We start from the raw sequence: 18,391 nt of genomic DNA on the forward strand, positions 1-18,391 counted from the left end.
TCAAGATGTCAAGAGTGCCAAAAGTTGAAAAATCCGGCTTCAGATCCATAAAATATCTTCTTCTATTGGGGAAGAAACTGCCAGGCCCTCCCAGCTTGGGGGAGAATCCTGCTACAAAGGAGTGGTGGTGTTCTGCTTGTCAGAGGCCCAACAGCTGAGTGCGACTCCTTTCTAGCAAGTGTTTTTCTGTCTTGGAAAGTTGGGCTCTGACCCTGGCAAAACTGAAATTGGGGAATGGTTCCCCATTTCACGCAGACAAAAAAAAAATCTTTATAAAAATTTTTTTTAAAAGTTTTCTGATTACAAAAGAAATCATTGTTTTATGACAAAACACAACAGAAACTGCACAAAGTTAGAGCCTCCTATAATCCCACTACCCAGAGATGGTTGCTGAGTTTGGTGTGTGTTCCTTTAGGTTCTTCCTAGCCATATCTCTCTATTAGTGGGGATGGTATACTACACTTTGCCATGTACTTTCTCTCCCTCCTAATATATCTTGCACATGTATCCATGCCTGGATATATGGTATTCCACTGTAAGATAACCATGTTATTTAGTCAAGTCCTCAATGACAGAAATGTGGGTTACTTCCAGTATTTTGCTATTATAAAGTGCGCCTGGGTGGCTCAGTTGGTTAAGCAACCAACTCTTGATTTTGGCCCAGGTCCTGATCTCAGGGTCGTGGGATCGAGCCCTGCATCTGGTTCTGGGCTCAGTGCGGAGTCTGCTCGTCCCTCTCCTTCTGCTCCTCCCCCTGTTCGTGCTTGCTCTCTCTCAAATAAGCAAAATCTTAAAAACAAAAACAAAAAAACAAGACCCCGAAAAGCCTTTTACCTTTTCATCGTGAACTTGTGATGCCTCTAAGTCCTGAGAAGTGTAAATGCTAAGTTTAAAGTATACGTATATTAAAATGTATCTGTATTATAAGTAAAAAAAAAAAAGGTCTTCATTTGCATATTTGTTGGGCAAATCCTCGTAGCTATCAGATTGTACAGAAAAGTGAAAGTTGTCACACAAAAACATTCACTAATGAATAGACTACTTATAACATTAGTCCCTCCTTGCTTCATAAGTTATCTGAACCCAGAGTGTCTATCCTACCCATTCTAGTCTTCTGTTAGTCTCTAACTGTATTATAAGCATATGATCAATGACACAAATACAGTGCAGGTTAAAATTGCAGTAACTGCAAATCTTGAAAAGATGGTAGATTTGATAAACTTGGTAAATAATGCTAGAAAACTGCTTAGATCTCAAAAATGTGGATCTGGCAGACTCAGACCAGACAACAATAAAAAGGGAGAGGTGATAAAGTAATCACCAATAGACACTTATAAAAAAGAACAATGTGAATATCAAAAGAATGAGGCCCTTAGGAAAACTGAGGAAGACCTCAAATATTTTTGCAGTAAGTCCCCCCATGATTATGCTACAAAAATCAAAACAGGAAGGATATTGCAGTCTGAGACGCGGTGTCACTTGAGAAACACTTCATTTGTTCTTTGTTCATTACAAAACTGTGTCTGAAATTATGAATATGCTTTTATAATTTTGTTCCGTTTTCATGACAGTCCCAATCAGACTTCCTCTCTCCTCCAATCCCCACCACATACTATGCAATTCTGGTCCCCATTTTAAGTGGATTCACTTTAGGTGAGCTTTTTCTGGTGTCCGTTCTCCTTGAGCTAATAAGCAGGGCCTGCACTCAGAAGCCCCGGAGGAAGGTTGGGTCATGGCATTCATGCCTGGTATGTGAAGGCGAAATATTTCCTACAGCCGTCTGATCCTTACGGGGGTTGATATACCGCATGTGCCAACTGGGTCCCTTTTCTTTTACCCTCTTATGAAGTTAATGAGGACAGGATGAAGGAAAGAGTCTGTGCTTAGTTTGCCTTCTGCCATTATTCCCAGCTGCCAGCCTGGGCCCAGACACCACAGGACAAAACGCCCAGCTGCACACTCTCGATAGCCTCAGAGGCGGGGCCTCACAATCCACCCTGGGACACTGTTAGCATTCCTAGGCCACTGAGAAAGGAAGCACACCAACACGGGCCCTGAAAGCAGCCATGAGACCTTGTGGCCTTTAGTTCTGTGGTGCAGTTCAGTAGTTTTGAAGAATATTGTCAAGGGCCGTAAGATAAGAGAGTCATAAGACACATTTGCTTCAGAGTCTATAAACATTGTACATATGTATGTATTCGTACAATCTTCTCTCTGGCAATTTTCAAATAAAAATATACTTTGTACAGATAGTCTTAGAATGTCAAAGCTGAAAAGTAGCCAAGCAACTGTCTAAACAAACTTCATCTTACACATGAGGAAACTGAAGTCCCAGGCCAGGGGTCGGCAAACTTCTTCTGTAAAGGGCCAGAGAGTAAATAGTTTCGATTTTGTAAGCCATACGGTCTCTGCTGCGACTATTCAACTGTCACTGCAGCACAAAAGCGGCCAGAGACAATACGTACACAAGCGTGTGGTTGTGTTCCGATAACACTTTATTTATAGACATTGAAATCTGAATTTTACATTATTTTTCACACACTACAAAAATACCGTCCTTTTGATTTCTGCCATTTAAAAATGTAAAAACCATTTTTAGCGGGCTATACAGAAACAGATGGTAGACTAGATCTGGCTCTTGGGCCACGGTTTGCTGACCCCTGTCCTAGGCCACTCTGACACCCAAGTGTAGTAACACTCTGCCTGCTGCGTTATACCTTATTTGCTATTTGCTCTACCCATCTACATCAAAGACTCAGATCTGCTTCACCATAAAGTGTACAATCTGTTAAAGTGTTTTCTACATTTTAGGAGTAAATATGAAGATCTATCAGAAACATATGCCAGGCCACAACTGAAAGAACATCTATATAATGCCATATTGTGCACTAAATAAAAAACAATCAACATAAAAATAAATTTGGGAAACTCACTAAATTTGAAAAATAGGCTTTATTTTAACCAGTGGTATTGTATGACATCCTATATGGCATAACTGATTACAGCCAAGTTCATGAATACAAATAAAATAGCAGTTTCCCTCATTCTCTCTTTTGCTTTCTGTTCAGAGAAATCAGGAGATGGGAGCATGATGCTCAGAAACCAAGGAGCTCTTCCACGGGCTCCAGCTGAGTCCAGGCTCCCGGAACATTCAGCCTCCTAATGCATATACAATCCCATGTGCAAAGACCTTTATGAAAAAATATTCAGAGCAGTATTTCTGTAGGAAATCACACTAGCATTTACAACCAAACATGGCTGATAAAATTCATCTTGCTGTGGATCGTGAGGATCTGAACTGCATATAAAGGAGATGAGGCCTTTGCGTTCACTTTCCTTTAAAGCGGGGGGGAATCCCAGGTGAGGCGCAATCACAGTCAGCCTGCCTCCTTCCTTCTTGCTCCAGTTGACTCAGGGGTCCTACCTCATCCCTCTGGAGCGCAAGTACCACTGCACTGGGATAGAGAAATGGATATGCCTTGTCCCAAATGCCAGATTTTGTCACACACCTAAGAGTGGAAGTGGCTTTACACTTTCTTATTTCACAAGAGGTTTAAATACATGGGCCCTTATGTGGCACGAGACGTTTGCAATTCAGAAAATTACGAAAACAACTCTTCTCCACCCCTGAGGATATTTCATCTTTATAAAGTTGAAAATACAAAATATCAGAATAATGTGCCCTTTCTCCCCATCAAAAGGAATCACATTCTCAAAGGATTCCTGCAATATACAAAATTCTGAAACAAAATTTCTCTCTCCCCAAACCAAGACCAAGAAGTCAATGTTAAGCTGCCAAGAAGACCCTTTTCCAAAGGAGGATGGAAAAGACACCTCATTACTTTTTTTAATAACCATGTTTAGACAAAGATAGCAAAAGGAGTTTCTGGCCTCATGACCTTTTATTGTTCACTTTGATTTTCAGCATTTCTTAGCATTGGCTATTGGGAGTGAAGAGAACAACTGTTTTGCAAAGTCTGAGATATTCCCGGGAAAAGCCCTGATCTTTCCCGTGATGGCTCCCCAAAAATAGTTTGTCGAAAACCAGATGGCAAGAATGAAAATGCTATACACCCATCTGTTCCATTTCTTCATAGTTTTCACATCAAAAGCACCTGGAGTATCAATTGTGTTCAACACAAAATAGCACTGGGGCTGGAGAGAGGATGATGTCACCTGCCCGTGGCATCAGCCGAGGTGCCGTGGGCTCTGAACTACCCAAGGAGTCTTCCCTGGCAAACCTGCCTGGCACCAGGGCCTCCCGAAGAGAACAGACAAGCAGCTGTGCATGCTCAAATAGCAAGACGTGCAAAACACATCGTCACTCTGCTGGGAATAAAGAGCACACAGGAAGTACACTGACAGCAAGAACCGGCTTCTGCCTGCTGGGGCTACTACGCAAGAAACCTTTGCACTGGAGGTGGGGGGGCGAGCAGAGGGGGGGGAGCACACACACGCATGTGCACACATGCACACACGCCAGCGCCAAGGGCTCCCTGGTTACTTCCGGTTCGTCAGCGGCCGGCCGACGGCCTGACTGCTTGCCTGGCTCAGCACGCCATCTCCCGCGCTGTCTCAACTATCTACACTTTCTTCTCTCCTCTTAAGGCACAAGCATATTTACAGTTTCGGACATACCTGCTGAGTTCTGAGAATCATACTAAGCAAATCAATCGCAGACCAGTGCACAGAAGCCAGTTGGTCCTTTTTGGCCGCACGCCGTCGCTGAGGGACGGCTTCCGAAGCAGCCAAAAGGTGCGCGCCCTCTCTCTGTGCCACTACAGGATGTAGGTGGGTCTACACCCCCCCACCTCAAGGCAGGGCTGTGGGAAAGGCCAAAATGGCAAAAGCATGACTGGGATCTGGGCCGTTTAAAGTTTTTTCTTTTGCACGTAACAAACCCTGACAAGATGGTAGCTCTTGCCTGCCTGGGTTGCTCTCACAACGAGCAAGCAGGGGCTGCCCCGCAGCTTCTGTGACTCCATGTAAAGTCACTGTGATCATAGTTTCCCTCCCACAAAGACAGACAGATGCACACGCACAGAAGCACACACATACACACATACACGCGCGCACACACGTACACACACCCCTTCCACCATGGAGGAAATCTCTGCAACAAGAGGCACTTGAATGATATTTGGAGAGTTCCCATGGAAAGGCCTTCCCCTCACAGTGAAGTGGGATCAACAAAACAGAAACCAGGTGCTCAGGATTCCATCTCTTCTTGGTCAAGGGGTGGTGGCACAAAGCTGATGACTTCATCGTAGGTCAGGCCTAAAAATCAGGAAAGAAAGGTAGGATGTGAGAGTTCAGACTACGCTCTTCACTGGTACGTACTCTAACTTCTAAGCTCAAGGTCCTTCCCTCCTGTCCAGGCTAGTGGTCTGATGGACTACTTCAAATAACCGCCTCACTGCTTAGGTGTGATATCCTAATGGAGTATGTGATTACACAGAAGTTCAAGGATACACAAAAAAGAACTATTTTTACTTACTTGTTTCATTCAGCAGTACCTCCTTTTTAAAGCTCTCTGGAAAAGGCGCTCAGGAATAACAGAGCACTTCTACAAGCTACAGCAACAGATAATTCTGGCTTTAGGGATCTACCTAGAGTTCTGAATGTATGTTTTATGGAAAGAATTTGAAATTGGACATAAAGGAGACATAGGTTCCACTTCTGGCTGTGTCCCTAACTAGGTCTAAGGTAAGAGACAAGAATAAACTATCAATTGTAAAACTATAATTCTAGAGTTCTATCGATTGTAAAACTATAAAAATACCTTATTCCCTACTTATCTCAGACAGATGTTGTAAATGCACATTCTGAGAACCTCGGGGCTCTATACAGATGTAAGGGGCTGTGTGTAAAATCAGACCAGACATAAGTACCTCAAAGGTCCAGAGAGTGTCCTCATCTACAACAGACAGTTTCCATGAGAAGAACATACCCATTCTGCATCAGAGACACTAGTTACCAGTTTTAACAAGTTGGTTGTAACCAGAAATTCTATTTTCCCCACAGCTTTTGGTTAGTGGCTCACCTAAGGAAGATTTTTAAATCTAAGTCCTCACACTAGATGTTAATCCTGTTCTTATGACTTACTTTTCCATTCATCTATAAGGAGGTCCCTGCTTTCAAAGGACTGATCGTAAGGATCAGCCACTGGTTCATCATCAGGATCATGGTACTGAGCAAAATAGGCATGTGCGAGGGCTTGGGCTGCTGTAATTCTCTTGTCTGAGTCCAATACAAGCATCTTCTCCAGCAAGTCGACAGCTATCAGTCCCACAGATTGGAAGAAAAAAAGAGTTTTTAACAAGTTAGCAAAAAATTAGGCCTTATTAAGCAAACACACGGTTTTGAGTCTTCATACTGAACAAAGAATTCTTCCCCCATGTGTCTGCTCTAGGAAACATTATCCCTTTTTTTCTTTATGTGTGTGTGTGTGTGGATGTGTTTTATATTAAGAATACATTACTAAAGAGGAATTTTAAAAAATAACTGAGACTCTGAACAAGCTTTTGTGGAACATCAATGTCAAAGTGCTACCATGTAGTCAAACTGTGTCAAAAGGAAAGCCTAGGGGCACCTGGGTGGCTCAGTCAGTTGGGCGTCTGCCTTCGGCTCAGGTCATGGTCCTGGGGTCCTGGGATCGAGCTGGTGTGTGGGCTCCCTGCTCGGCGGGAAGCCTGCTTCTCCCTCTCCCCCTCCCCCCACTCATGCGTGCACATGTGCTCTCTCTCTCTCAAATAAATGGATAAAATCTTTAAAAAAAAAAAAAAAAAAAAAGGAAGCCTATAACCAAAGTAACCTAGAAAAGGTAAGCAGGGTGGTTTTTAAATTTTTTTTTTTGTCAGGGGAGGGGGGTGGGAGGATGGGTTAGCCTGGTGGTGGGTATTGAGGAGGGCACATTCTGCATGGAGCACTGGGTGTTATGCACAAACAATGAATCACGGAACATTACATCTAAAACTAATGATATAATGTATGGGGATTAACATAAGAATAAAAAAATAAAATAAAATAAAAAATAAAACCTAAAAAAAAAAAATTTTTTTTGTCTCCCTACGCTGTTTATTTACTAACATAAAGCAATGAATATTCATGAAAAGGATCTTCCAACAATGAACAAATTGAGGGTTTTACATGGTGTGTGGGCAAGACATGGTATTTGGATAAAAGAAACACAATTTTCGCTATGAAAAATTTCAATATACAAAACAATAGTACAGTGAATAGTCATATGCTCACCACCCATATCCAACAATTAACATTATTTATTTCTCTATCTATCTATCTAACTGTGTTTTTTGCTGGACCATTTTAAAATAAAATGATAGACACTTTACCCCAAAATATCTCAGCATAAAGACATCTTTCTATATAATCACAAAACCATTATGTCTGACAACTAAATAATTCTCAAATATCATCTAAGATCCAGTTTATGTTAAAATTTCTCCAATTATCCCAAAGTTGTCTTTTATAACTGGTTTGTTCAAACCAGGATCCAATTAAGGGTCACACACTGCATCTGATTGGGTTTCCTAGGGTGAAAAGTACTATGTCCTAATAACCAATACCTTGATGAGGAATAAGATCAGGGATAAGGAAAAGATTCCTCTAAGATCTTGACAGATAGAAATACACACACTATGTCAAAGGGCAATTCAAGTCTTAATTCATGTTTGAGAATAATAGTCAAACATGAAGTTCGTGACTGACAAAACACAGCTGTCATTATTTACATCGTTGGTGTGTTCCTACTCAGTTAATATGCTGGGCACAAGTTCGTGGTCAGTAACACCATGTTCTGTCTGCAAGAAGAAACTCTTTGTATGACATCACTGTTTGGCAGTGAGCTGTTAGGCATGTTTAAATTCTGAGAACTGCAGTGCTGAACACCAGATGGCCCAAAGCCTCCATTCAACTCACTGGCAGTCTGTATTGCTAAGTGGTATCCAGTTCTTTTGAATGTTTAAATGTCATGACTCCAGAGAAGGATGCATATGACCTAATTAAGCTGCTGGGACACACACATGCCCCACCCCCCCCAGAAAAATGAGTTAACAAATCTGTTGGAGTTGGTTAACAGGAAGTCAAACAGTGAGCACTGCCAGGTCTGAAACATGAACTGATATGATGAAAATACATTCAGAACAGAGTGAGACAAGAAAGCTACCAGCATACAGCATAATTTCCCAACATCCTAGAGTATTTACAACTCAAACAGAGCTTGTCACAGATCCTTGAACTAGATAATACAGTTCAAATAAATCCTACAAAGCCAATGGGAGCATACATACAGGGGCAGATGCAAACCTAAACCAACTGCATAAAATTCTGTATATACCCCTGATGAGTTTGTGGACTCATTTTTGGATGTGAGAGTGGCCCAGCTGAGATCTGGCCTACTTACAATCTCCAAGGCTGACACAGACTCACCCAGGACTGCCCAACATCTCGAAGAATGTGAGCATCTCTGCTCTTGTAAGAATTATCGCAGTAACACTGAAATCACTCTCAATGATCACTATGGATGAAGTACGTAGAAAGGGAAAACCACTTAGCTTTCACTACAACTTCTGAAGAGGGCATCATGACTATCAGCTCTCAAAGGATAAAACCAAACCTGAAACACGGATGCTGGGACCAAGCAGAGGGATGACCCGCTGAGAGCTTTTAGAACATGCCAATAAACACAATCTCCAGGAAAGTGAGAAGCTTGATTATACTATTATCATAGCATGGACGCCCTCCCTTTCTCATAGGGAGGCCTGGTCTGATTTTTCCTTGTCTTCTGTTAAATGGCCTGGTCTCCTGCACAATCCTCGAATCGGGGAAGAAGGGTCTCAGGCAACGCCACTTCTAGGGGCCAACCAAAGCACGTGTTAGCCCCCAAATCTAAGGAATAAATCAGCTCCCTTCTTAGCCAAGGCAGTACATGTCCTGCAGCTACCACTGGCACATCCCTCTGCCAAGGATCCCGGAAGTGATGGTGGCGGGAAGGAATATGGAGCCGTTCCTTAAAGTCTGAGGTGGCAAATGTGCCCCGCGAAGAAGACAGAACGGTTAAGTCCCTGGGGGGCAGAAGAAGAAGAGGAGAAAGGGAAAGTGTGTGAGGCGGCAGGACCTGTGGCACTGGGAAGCTACAGGCAGTGCAGGGCACGCTGCACGGAGTTCCTGGGGGGGTCTCTAAACCCCCACCGGCTCCAGTTGCTTCTGCCCTGGCTCGGGACACCACAAGACTGCAGCAGTTGTCAAGTCACAGGCTTTCCTCTGTACCTCCTTCCTCCTGTGCCCCTCGATCTTTTCTCCCAACATCCCCACTACTTCCTCTCCTTTCTTCACCGTACAAGCCCATTTCTTCCACCAAATTCTAGGATCATATAAATATATATGCGTATCACATGATTAAAAAACCTGACAACACAAACATAGGTAATAAATAGCATTACTTACCGCCTCCCAGAATTTAATTAATGGTACCCTATTTAATCAAAAGGAAAAACTCTTCTTTAATTCCCCAATTTATGTTATTAACAATTCAGTATTCATGAGGTGAGGATATGATCAACTTACCCAAGGGATTGGCGCCAATAAATACATTTGCAAAGTTCATTTTCGGCATCTGGGTCAAAGACTGAATGTAGTTTCTTGCCTGTAAAAATAAAAGGTTTTCAAAATGGCTTTGTTCAATAATGTTACTGTTCCCAGAGAGTTCGGTCCTGCCAAGGAACAAGTGTTAACTGACAAAGTCTGCTAGTTGCAATGTTTATGATTGTCTTTGATATTCAATTAAAACATTTCTCTCTTACTGCCATCCTAACTTCCTTATGTATAATCAGCACTTTTGTTTATTCTGGCTATCTCTCAGTTACATTTCAAGTGAACGAGAATGCTAAGCAATTAAAAGTTCCCTTTTACTAGCTTTCCAATCGAAGGATCAAAAGGATCATTAAAAAAAAAAATGAGGCCAAGATATCTAAGAAGTTCCCCTTTCTGAGACAGCCTTCCTAGAAAGCTAAAATTAGCATAGGAATTGGTACTCCTAAAGAAAGTCTAGGATCAGCAGTCTTCTGATGGTGCTGATCTCAGTAGGTACTCTTGGTTTGTAAAAAGGGTATCAATGTTAAACCTTGCTAACAAAGTAATCTTGGTAATAAGAAAGTAAACATAAGCTTAGTATATTATTCTAAAAGTCCTGAACACATTTTAAAAAATACTAAAGCAACTTAATAAGAGTGACGAAGAATAGTGGATTTTAAGTTACGTGGCCTATGCAGAAATATTTCCCCTACCACTTAGAAGCTATGTCTTCTTACGCAAGTCTCAACCAATGTATCAGTGACCTCATCTGCAAAATATTAGTATTAGGTATTAGTATTTGGCTTGCCTGTATGTCATACGGTTATTGTGATATTCAAATAAGATAAAGCTCACGTAAAAGCTTCAAACTAAAATTCTGACACAAACAACATTTATATTACTAGTATAGTTGTTTTAAGTTTGGTCCCTATGGTGGAACAGGCTTGAGTTTGAATCTTGACTTTATCACTTTGGGCAAGTTACTTATTCTCTTTAACGCTTGAGTTCCTCTTCTATAAAATGAGATTTACAACGCCTACCTCAGAGCTTCAGTGAGGATCTGAGATAACAAATCAATACTTCCTTAGCACAGTACTTGGTGCAGAGTGAGAACTCAACAAACATTAGCTGCTTTCCCCGTTGCCTTTAGAAAGTTTGCTCTCACTCCCTAAGGGTATTTCAACTTCACAATTTCTGAACTCTACTCAAAGGCACTTAAGGTGCCAAACACTTTTAAGGACTGATAGCTCTACCAAGGCAAACCCAAAAACTGGTCCTGAGAATAATCATGTAAATACAAATGTACTCATAAATGTGTACTTCAGATATCAGGTATTAAACTGTGTCTATGACCCTCCCTGTTTCAAAACATAAATCCCACTATCAGTCCATCTGAATAGTTGAGATAAAACTTCTTTGAATCTACCTTAACCACTTCCTTAAAATTCCTGTTTTAATACAGCTCAGCTCAACAGTAAAAGTGTGTGTGTGTGTGTGTGTGCACAAACAAGACTAGAAAAAGTTCTGATTACTAAGGCAACTTCACCTTCTTACTCACTCTATGTGCAGCAAGTAGGAGAGGTCAGCTTTGGTTGAGAATCTTTCCAATCTGAAAAGAAAGTTCTCGGAATTGAATATCCACATGTCTGTAATCCCTTCCTACTCGAGCATGTAGATAAAAGGATCAAGGGAAGACATAGGTAAGAGAGACCTGTCTCATGCAAAGAACAGTCATCCCTCTAATAAAATTAATAAAGGTAAATTTAAAAACTACCTGAATATAGCTGAAATAGAAACAACACTGCTGGGAAGGGCCTCTGTGATGCCAACCTGGCTCCCAAAACAATTAAGGCACCCTGGAAAGAAGTGCCCCAACCATCTCTGATTATAAAACTAGTGTTAGATTAAGTAGTAAAAACCTAAACCTATATAAGTGTTCATATTTATTCCATATTCTTTGTATATTTTCTTTTAAATATAGTTATTTATTAGTGTTGGATATTTTATAGACTTGTTTTTTATCTTGAAGAATTCTCTTTTGGTCATTATAAAAAACTGATGAATAGGAAAGCATCCTAATGGCCCTCAGTTCAATATACTTCCAGCCCACAGTCATCAGATGCTAACATAACACAACAGCCTCTTGAGCACTAAATTCATAAAACCCAAATATAAAAGTATTATCATTTTCTAATTACAAGCCTATAAATTATATTCTCAATCCACAGGACTGGATGACATTTTGTCCCAAATGTCAGCAGCCTGCAATAGCACAGAGGCGGTCATCACCTTAGTCACCCTCAAGGCCCATGCAAGCACTCAGTGACATTAAAAACCGCGTTGGTTATACAGTGGCAACAAAATGAGAATGTGGCCTTCTGAATTGGATATCCCTATCCGGTCTGTTTGTTCTCACCTCATGGCTTGGCATCCTGTTAATGAGATAAGCTGGGGGGGTCCCCGTCAGACGCATAATCTGCTGAAGCTGGTTAATATCTTAGATGCCTAGTCAAGGGCATTGTTAAACATACAGTGCAAAAAAATAACTTTCAACTCAAGTTCTTAAGAAGGCCAAAAAAGCCACCCCCAAACGAACAAAAAAACCCACTCCCCACCCATTCCATCCCCCCCAGGCCAGAGCCCAAGGCTGCATGTGAAAGCACGCTTCTGTGGAATGGCATGAGGGTTATTAGGCATGCAGCCAGTAACTGGCCATGCAGAGAAGGAAAATTATTTTCCTTTAGTTTTAGCATCATCTTTAAGATTAAATATTTAGGCTCCCTGGAAAGAGACTGCCCCTTGATCCAGGATGCCAGCCAGAGAACTGTTTTCAAGTACTGATGGCCAAAACCTGCTTGCTTGGGGAATAAATGGAGATGATTCAGAAAATTTTGATTCAGCTTTGGACAAAACAAAATTTTCAATATATCCATTCAAGGAAGAGGTTAAATTTTCATGGCCCAGGTTCTAGTAACTCTCCAAGGCACCACCCCTCCAAATGTAAGACATGGGTGGGTGTGTGAGCTGATAAGCAATAACAAGTTTCAAAGACATTAGTAGTGGTACATTTATAAAACATGCCACACACACACTGTGGTGATGAAGAAAGAGGAGACATGGGGCAAAGTTAGAAGCTAATGGCAAAGACAAAATAGGCTGCTAATGGTATTAGAGCATGCCACAGTGATTTCTTCCACAAGTCTCTAACAGGTGAACAGGCTGACTTCACTTAATTAACAGCTGGGAGGAAGTCTGCAAACGCTCTGCAATGATCTGACAAGGACGAAACTAGTAGGTCTTCCATATGTACAAGCACATATGGAAACAGTATTCCAAACTTCTCTCTTCGTGCTGCCCCATCAACTTTAACACAATTCCCCCTCCTCCAAAATGTTATATGAACTGGTTTATCATGTGTTCCTATTAAAGGAGCAGTGACGGATTTTTAAAATCAACACAATTCAATAAAAATCTTTCTATATTCCCTTTCTTCTTAAACTATTAATTCCTTCCTTCGGTTGTAGCAGCATCTTCAATGAGCACCCTGGTCAGGCAATCACACTTCTCTGTGGCTTCCTTCAGTAATTTTTCACATTTACTCATCCTCTGAACTCAAATTCCCTCGTGGTCAGAGGACTACAAATATACGTTGAACGCTGGCCGGCAGGAGAGAGCTGGGACCATGCACTCCATCCTGCCTTTCACACTCCTTGCGCCGAAAGACAGAGGCCAGCAAATTCAAAAGGTGGCATAAAGCCCTTTTACCATTCTCTCAACAAAGTTTAGATTTACCTTTAAACAAATTACATAACCAACAGTACTCTGCATGCCAAGAAATACAACAAAAGGGGCTCACTAAGTAAACCAGCAATAGCAGAATACCAGTCGGGTTTTAAAATCTTAGAATCCTGCCACCTCTCTCCTCTTTCTTGGGAATGATACTTGGCCTGTGCATTTTCTATTTTTGTCTCCTTTAGCCAAATAGGTTATTATATCCCCTTCCTGTCAGGAGGCTAGGAAGAATATATTTCTAGAGAAGAATGGGAGTCAATGAAAGGGCTTTTGCTTTCTTAATATGATTTCGTTTGTTCTTTCACTGATTACTCTAGGTACTGGGTCACTAACTAAAACAGTCCTCTCTCCTGAGCTGCCATGACCTATTTATCATCCCCTTTCTCACAGTACATCCCAACTTGTTCTCAATCAACCCATTATTGCATTTTCTTACAACGCCCTACTATTTATTGATTGAATTTCTACATAAATGATCGAATCTGTATGTTAACTAACTAGAATTCAAATAAAATTTTGGGGAAAAGAAAAAAAATGATGGCATCACTACCTTACTACTTTTCAGGAGTAATGAAAATAGCTGTTGGCTTTCTTTTATTACATTCCCTCGCTAATGAATTTTTCTTTCAATTTTTAAAATCCTTAAACAATTTTACTCACCTGGCTTTGTTATTTACACACCATGTGTCCCACACATATCATGTGCTTTTTAAGATAAACTGGTACTTGGACAGTATTACTAACATCAAATTAATCTTGTCTACCATTTAAACCCTTATCCACTTGCCATAACCAGGTAGGGGGAAAAAAAAACCCTCTCTTATTCCTATACTCGATACAATATTATTGGAGTACGTTCTATATTCTGGTAGTCCATTTTATTATGCCCAACTCTAGAGCTGTTTAAATGTATGATGTGCCCTATTTCACATAAGATAAAGAGATCTCATTATTAGGTTGGGCACTGATGTTGTTTCTTTCCTAAAAATAAATGATGGATTAATAGTAAGTAAATACTATATTACCCATGCTTTTTCTTTAGAAATTCTTGTGACTAACAGCACATACCTATAGGGCAGATGGCTGGGCGGGGGAGAGGGGACTGAGAAGGAGCTGCTAGTGGCCATATCCAGACAGGAAATGATTTTACTATCTTAGTCTCATTAGTACTATTGGTAAATAAACTGAACTTCCTCCCACCCCCACTCCCTTGCCTCCATGTTTTCTGTATTACCAGTCTTCCTAAGCACATGCATTTAAAACAAGAAAGCACCATCCTCTCTAAGCAGCATTCCTTATCTTCTTTGATTCACTCTATCCAGCTTCTACATTTCATAAGGCAAAAGAAAATACTCCTTTGAGTTGACATGGTGGTCAGTACGCTGACAATGACTTTCAAAGTAGTGTGCAATCGCATGAGATTAAAGTTTAGAGATTATGTTATCAGAACATCTGAGATCTATGCTCAGCTCTGCCAAGTGACTCAGTGCATGACTCAGGCAAGTCACAGCTTTCTGTGCTTTTCCTTCTCATCTTAAATAAATAAATGAAACAAAATAATAGAGCCAGCACAGTTTCTTACATCCCTCAGAGGGGAAATTCATAAATACACTGGGCTTTGTGGTCTTTTAATGGAAATGTACCAGAAACATACCAGATGACAATATTCTTTATTTTATAAGGGAGATGATGAACCATTCAAACTCACCTGCTCAAGCCTGCCTCAAGCCACCCAGCAGTCCTTCCAACCGGGCAAAGGGACCCCTTCAGTCAGAATGCTGGGAGGAGAATTCAGGAAGGCACAACTGGAGCTTGGCTCCACAGCTCTTTTTCCCTTTTAGTCAACTGCCTGGCAGCAGACAGAGGGGAAAAGGGAGAAAGGCTGAGCTTTCATGATTTCTCTCTTGTCTCTGGCCCCAGAAAATGACCAACAGCAGGAAACTGGAGCCAAAGTAAGCCAGAGTCACATTCCCATGGCTTCTCTCTAGATCCCTGCTTAGAGGCAGGAAAGCATTAGCTCCAAAGCTTTTTCTCAGGTTATTCAACTTGTAATTACAAAGGCAGGCTGTGGGAGGAAGGATTTACAAGTCTACTCCAGTGGATGTGAGGTATCGGGACTGGTCTGGAGACAGGGTGGAGAGGTGCCCCTGTTGGGAACAGACAACTTATACAAGATGTGTGAGTTGTCTATTCTAAAACAGTAAAAAGCAGTAACTTCTGGAAAAGGGCAGTAGCGTGGACACAATGCACACTTCATTCTTGTAGTGAAGCTAGACTAATACGTGGTAAAGCTCATGCTCTGAGAACACACAACAGAAAAGTAAAAAGAACTCAAGTATATGTGAAACTTCTGAGAAAGATGATGTAAGGGCTTGATAACAGAGACACATGTTCCTTTAATCTCCTCGAATGAATTAGAATCTCAAATCATTTACTGGGATACTACTGCCCAATACAAGCTCTCATGATCTAAGTACATACTCCAGTAGAGAGCAAAACACACTCATGCATGGGGGCAGATGAGTGCATGTACACACACACACACACACACACACACACACCCACACACACACCCACCCACCCCTCATCCTGAAAGTCAGCACAAAAGGGCACACATGCTTACAAACATACCCAGAGCAAAGTACAGATTGATGGAAGGCAAGTGGCAGAGGCTCCCAAGAGGGCAGATAATTACAATCAAAGCATCAACTCACAGACTCTGAGGAGATTTTCTTCAAAAGATCAGCCCCTGGGGTTCCAACGAGTCTTAAAATGAGCTTCAACTGATCAATATCTAATGGTGGACTATAAAGGAAAATTTTGGGACAAAATAAAAATAAAAAACAAACAACAAACAAAACAAAACAAATACCCCAATAACAAAAATTAAAAACCCCAAACCAGGCCAAAATGGTGAATTCATCTAGATCAAGGCTTCTGCAGGATGGTCACTCCAAGTAGAACATGCTCCACCTGTACAAAGACTCAGAATGCTGCCACACATATATCCGATTTATATTCATTTTGTGTATCTGTCAACATCACTTATCAGTAAAGCGAAGTGACTTTAACTGGGTACTTAGCTGCCAAAGACAGCAGGTGAAAACACAAAAGCTTCACTCAGTCCACACTGACCTCCTCACCTTCCACCAAAGCATCAGTAGTCAGTTAAACAAAGAGCACGGGCAAGCAGAGTGCTACGGACAAGAAAAAAGCAGCAGAGCATAGGAGCGAGGGCTAGCCAAGGCCACCTGTGAATATTCCCCGAAGGCTAACTAAGGAGCTTGTAATAGGACAGGAGGCTTCGACTATCCCAGAGCCTCACCACTTGAGCGAGCCCTCTAGAAATCCTCTCCCTCTGCGCGGCTGCAGCAGGCAGAGATGAGCGGTGAGTGACAGTCGGCCAGCAGAGGGCCCCACTCCCCCACTGCAATGGCATGTTCTTCCAGCGCGCCATAACGAAGCAGAACACCACCTCACAAGTGCAGTGACAAACCTCACACATCCCAGAGGCTCTCAACAATAGGCTACAATGTCCAAACCATTATTCCGGTAGCCAGCTCTTCCATGCACACTCAGAATGTACGTGCATGTATTAACCAGAAGCCAAAAACTTTTCATTTGTTCTTACTGCCATTAGCCTTACCTAAAAAGGAAGTTAAAAGGGGAGAGAAAAAAAATCACATAAAATAGCTTTTAATATTCTCTATGAAAATGTTAGTAGTTTATCTCCATGTCTATACTGACATTCAGGGAAAAAGGAGGGGAGGAGGACTGTCTTCTGATGCCCGTCACAAATCCTGTCAGGTTTTTCGCCTATTAGGTCCTTCTCAACTTCAGGTCTCAGCTTAAACTTCACTTCCTCAGACAGGCCTCCCCCAACACTCTAAATAAGGAAGCCCCCTCTTCCCTGTATTCTCTACCTCCACACAATGCTTGCAAACATCAAAGTGCTTATCACAATCTAGAGTTACTTTGTTTGCTTTCTGTCACCTCTACGGATCTGTAGCTCCATGAGGGCAGAGGCCACCCTGACTGTGTGTGCCACCTCTCCCCAGCGCTTAGCCTGCCATCTGCTACATGGTGGGCACTCAAAACACTCGAGGAGAAGGTGGAGCAGGATGGAAAGGGGGATGAAAGAAAGGATTTCTGCTTATGATTACACATATAAAGGTAATATGGTGTAAATTAAAAATAATAGCCTCTGCAAACCATAGTTGCCTAAGTTACAGGAATTACTTATGCAATATCACTGGCATCTTGCCCTGTTCTTTTTTTTCCCCCAGATATGAAATTGACTTAAATGGAAGAAAATTCTAGACGGGAGTCAGCAAACCCCAGCCTGCTGCCTGTTTTGAAAATAAAGTTTTATGGGAACACAGCCATGCCCGTTCGTTCATGTGCTGCTTTCACCCCACACAGCAGAATTGAATAGTTACAATAGAAACCATAGGGTTTTTAAGAAAAAGTTTGCCAAACCCCGTCCTAGACCTGAACAACTTGTGTTCTATAGAAACCATGAGAGACTACGGACTCTGAGAAACAAACTGAGAGTTCTAGAGGGGAGGGGGGTGGGAGGATGGGTTAGCCTGGTGATGGATATTAAAGAGGGCACGTACTGAATGGAGCACTGGGTGTTATACGCAAACAATGAATCATGGAACACTACATCAAAAACTAATGATGTAATGTATGGCGATTAACATAACAATAAAATTAAAAAAAAAAATAGAAAACAAGGGTAAATTAGAAACAAGCCCACTCACAGAAATTATTTTTTTGTAGAGAAGTAGAGAATTTTACCATCTGCAAACGGCAAGAATCAATGTGTTCTGGAGGTTAAAATTTCAATACTGACTCTTAGTTCAAAGTGCTGACAAGAAAAAAAATCTAAAGCATGCATTAATGGGGACAGACTGGGGAGGGCGGATGATTACTGTCTTGCTCTAAAATAATCAAATTAACTATACAACAGTAGAATTTAGTACAGGATCCCCTTTGCCCATTC

At 41.5% G+C, this 18,391-nt stretch overlaps 1 protein-coding gene across 3 annotated transcripts in view; it reads right to left on the reverse strand.

The window, feature by feature from the left end:
- Positions 1-2,933: 2,933 nt before the first annotated feature.
- MAPK14 (mitogen-activated protein kinase 14) overlaps positions 2,934-18,391 on the reverse strand; it is a 73,569-nt gene continuing 58,111 nt past the window's right edge. For 2 of the 3 annotated variants that reach the window (XM_044917685.1, XM_021684676.2), the window contains 4 exons: positions 12,008-12,087; positions 9,586-9,664; positions 6,106-6,279; positions 2,934-5,277 (listed from right to left, as the gene is read on the reverse strand). In XM_044917685.1, coding sequence (XP_044773620.1) covers positions 5,210-5,277; positions 6,106-6,279; positions 9,586-9,664; positions 12,008-12,087 — 401 coding nt within the window. In that variant the 3' untranslated portion in view covers positions 2,934-5,209. Of the gene's footprint in view, positions 5,278-6,105; positions 6,280-9,585; positions 9,665-12,007; positions 12,088-16,097; positions 16,178-18,391 lie in introns of all 3 variants that reach the window. The other variant, XM_021684675.1, reaches the window with a different exon arrangement.

This window comes from Neomonachus schauinslandi, chromosome 8, assembly GCF_002201575.2.
Source record: "Neomonachus schauinslandi chromosome 8, ASM220157v2, whole genome shotgun sequence".
Lineage (NCBI taxonomy): Eukaryota > Metazoa > Chordata > Mammalia > Carnivora > Phocidae > Neomonachus > Neomonachus schauinslandi.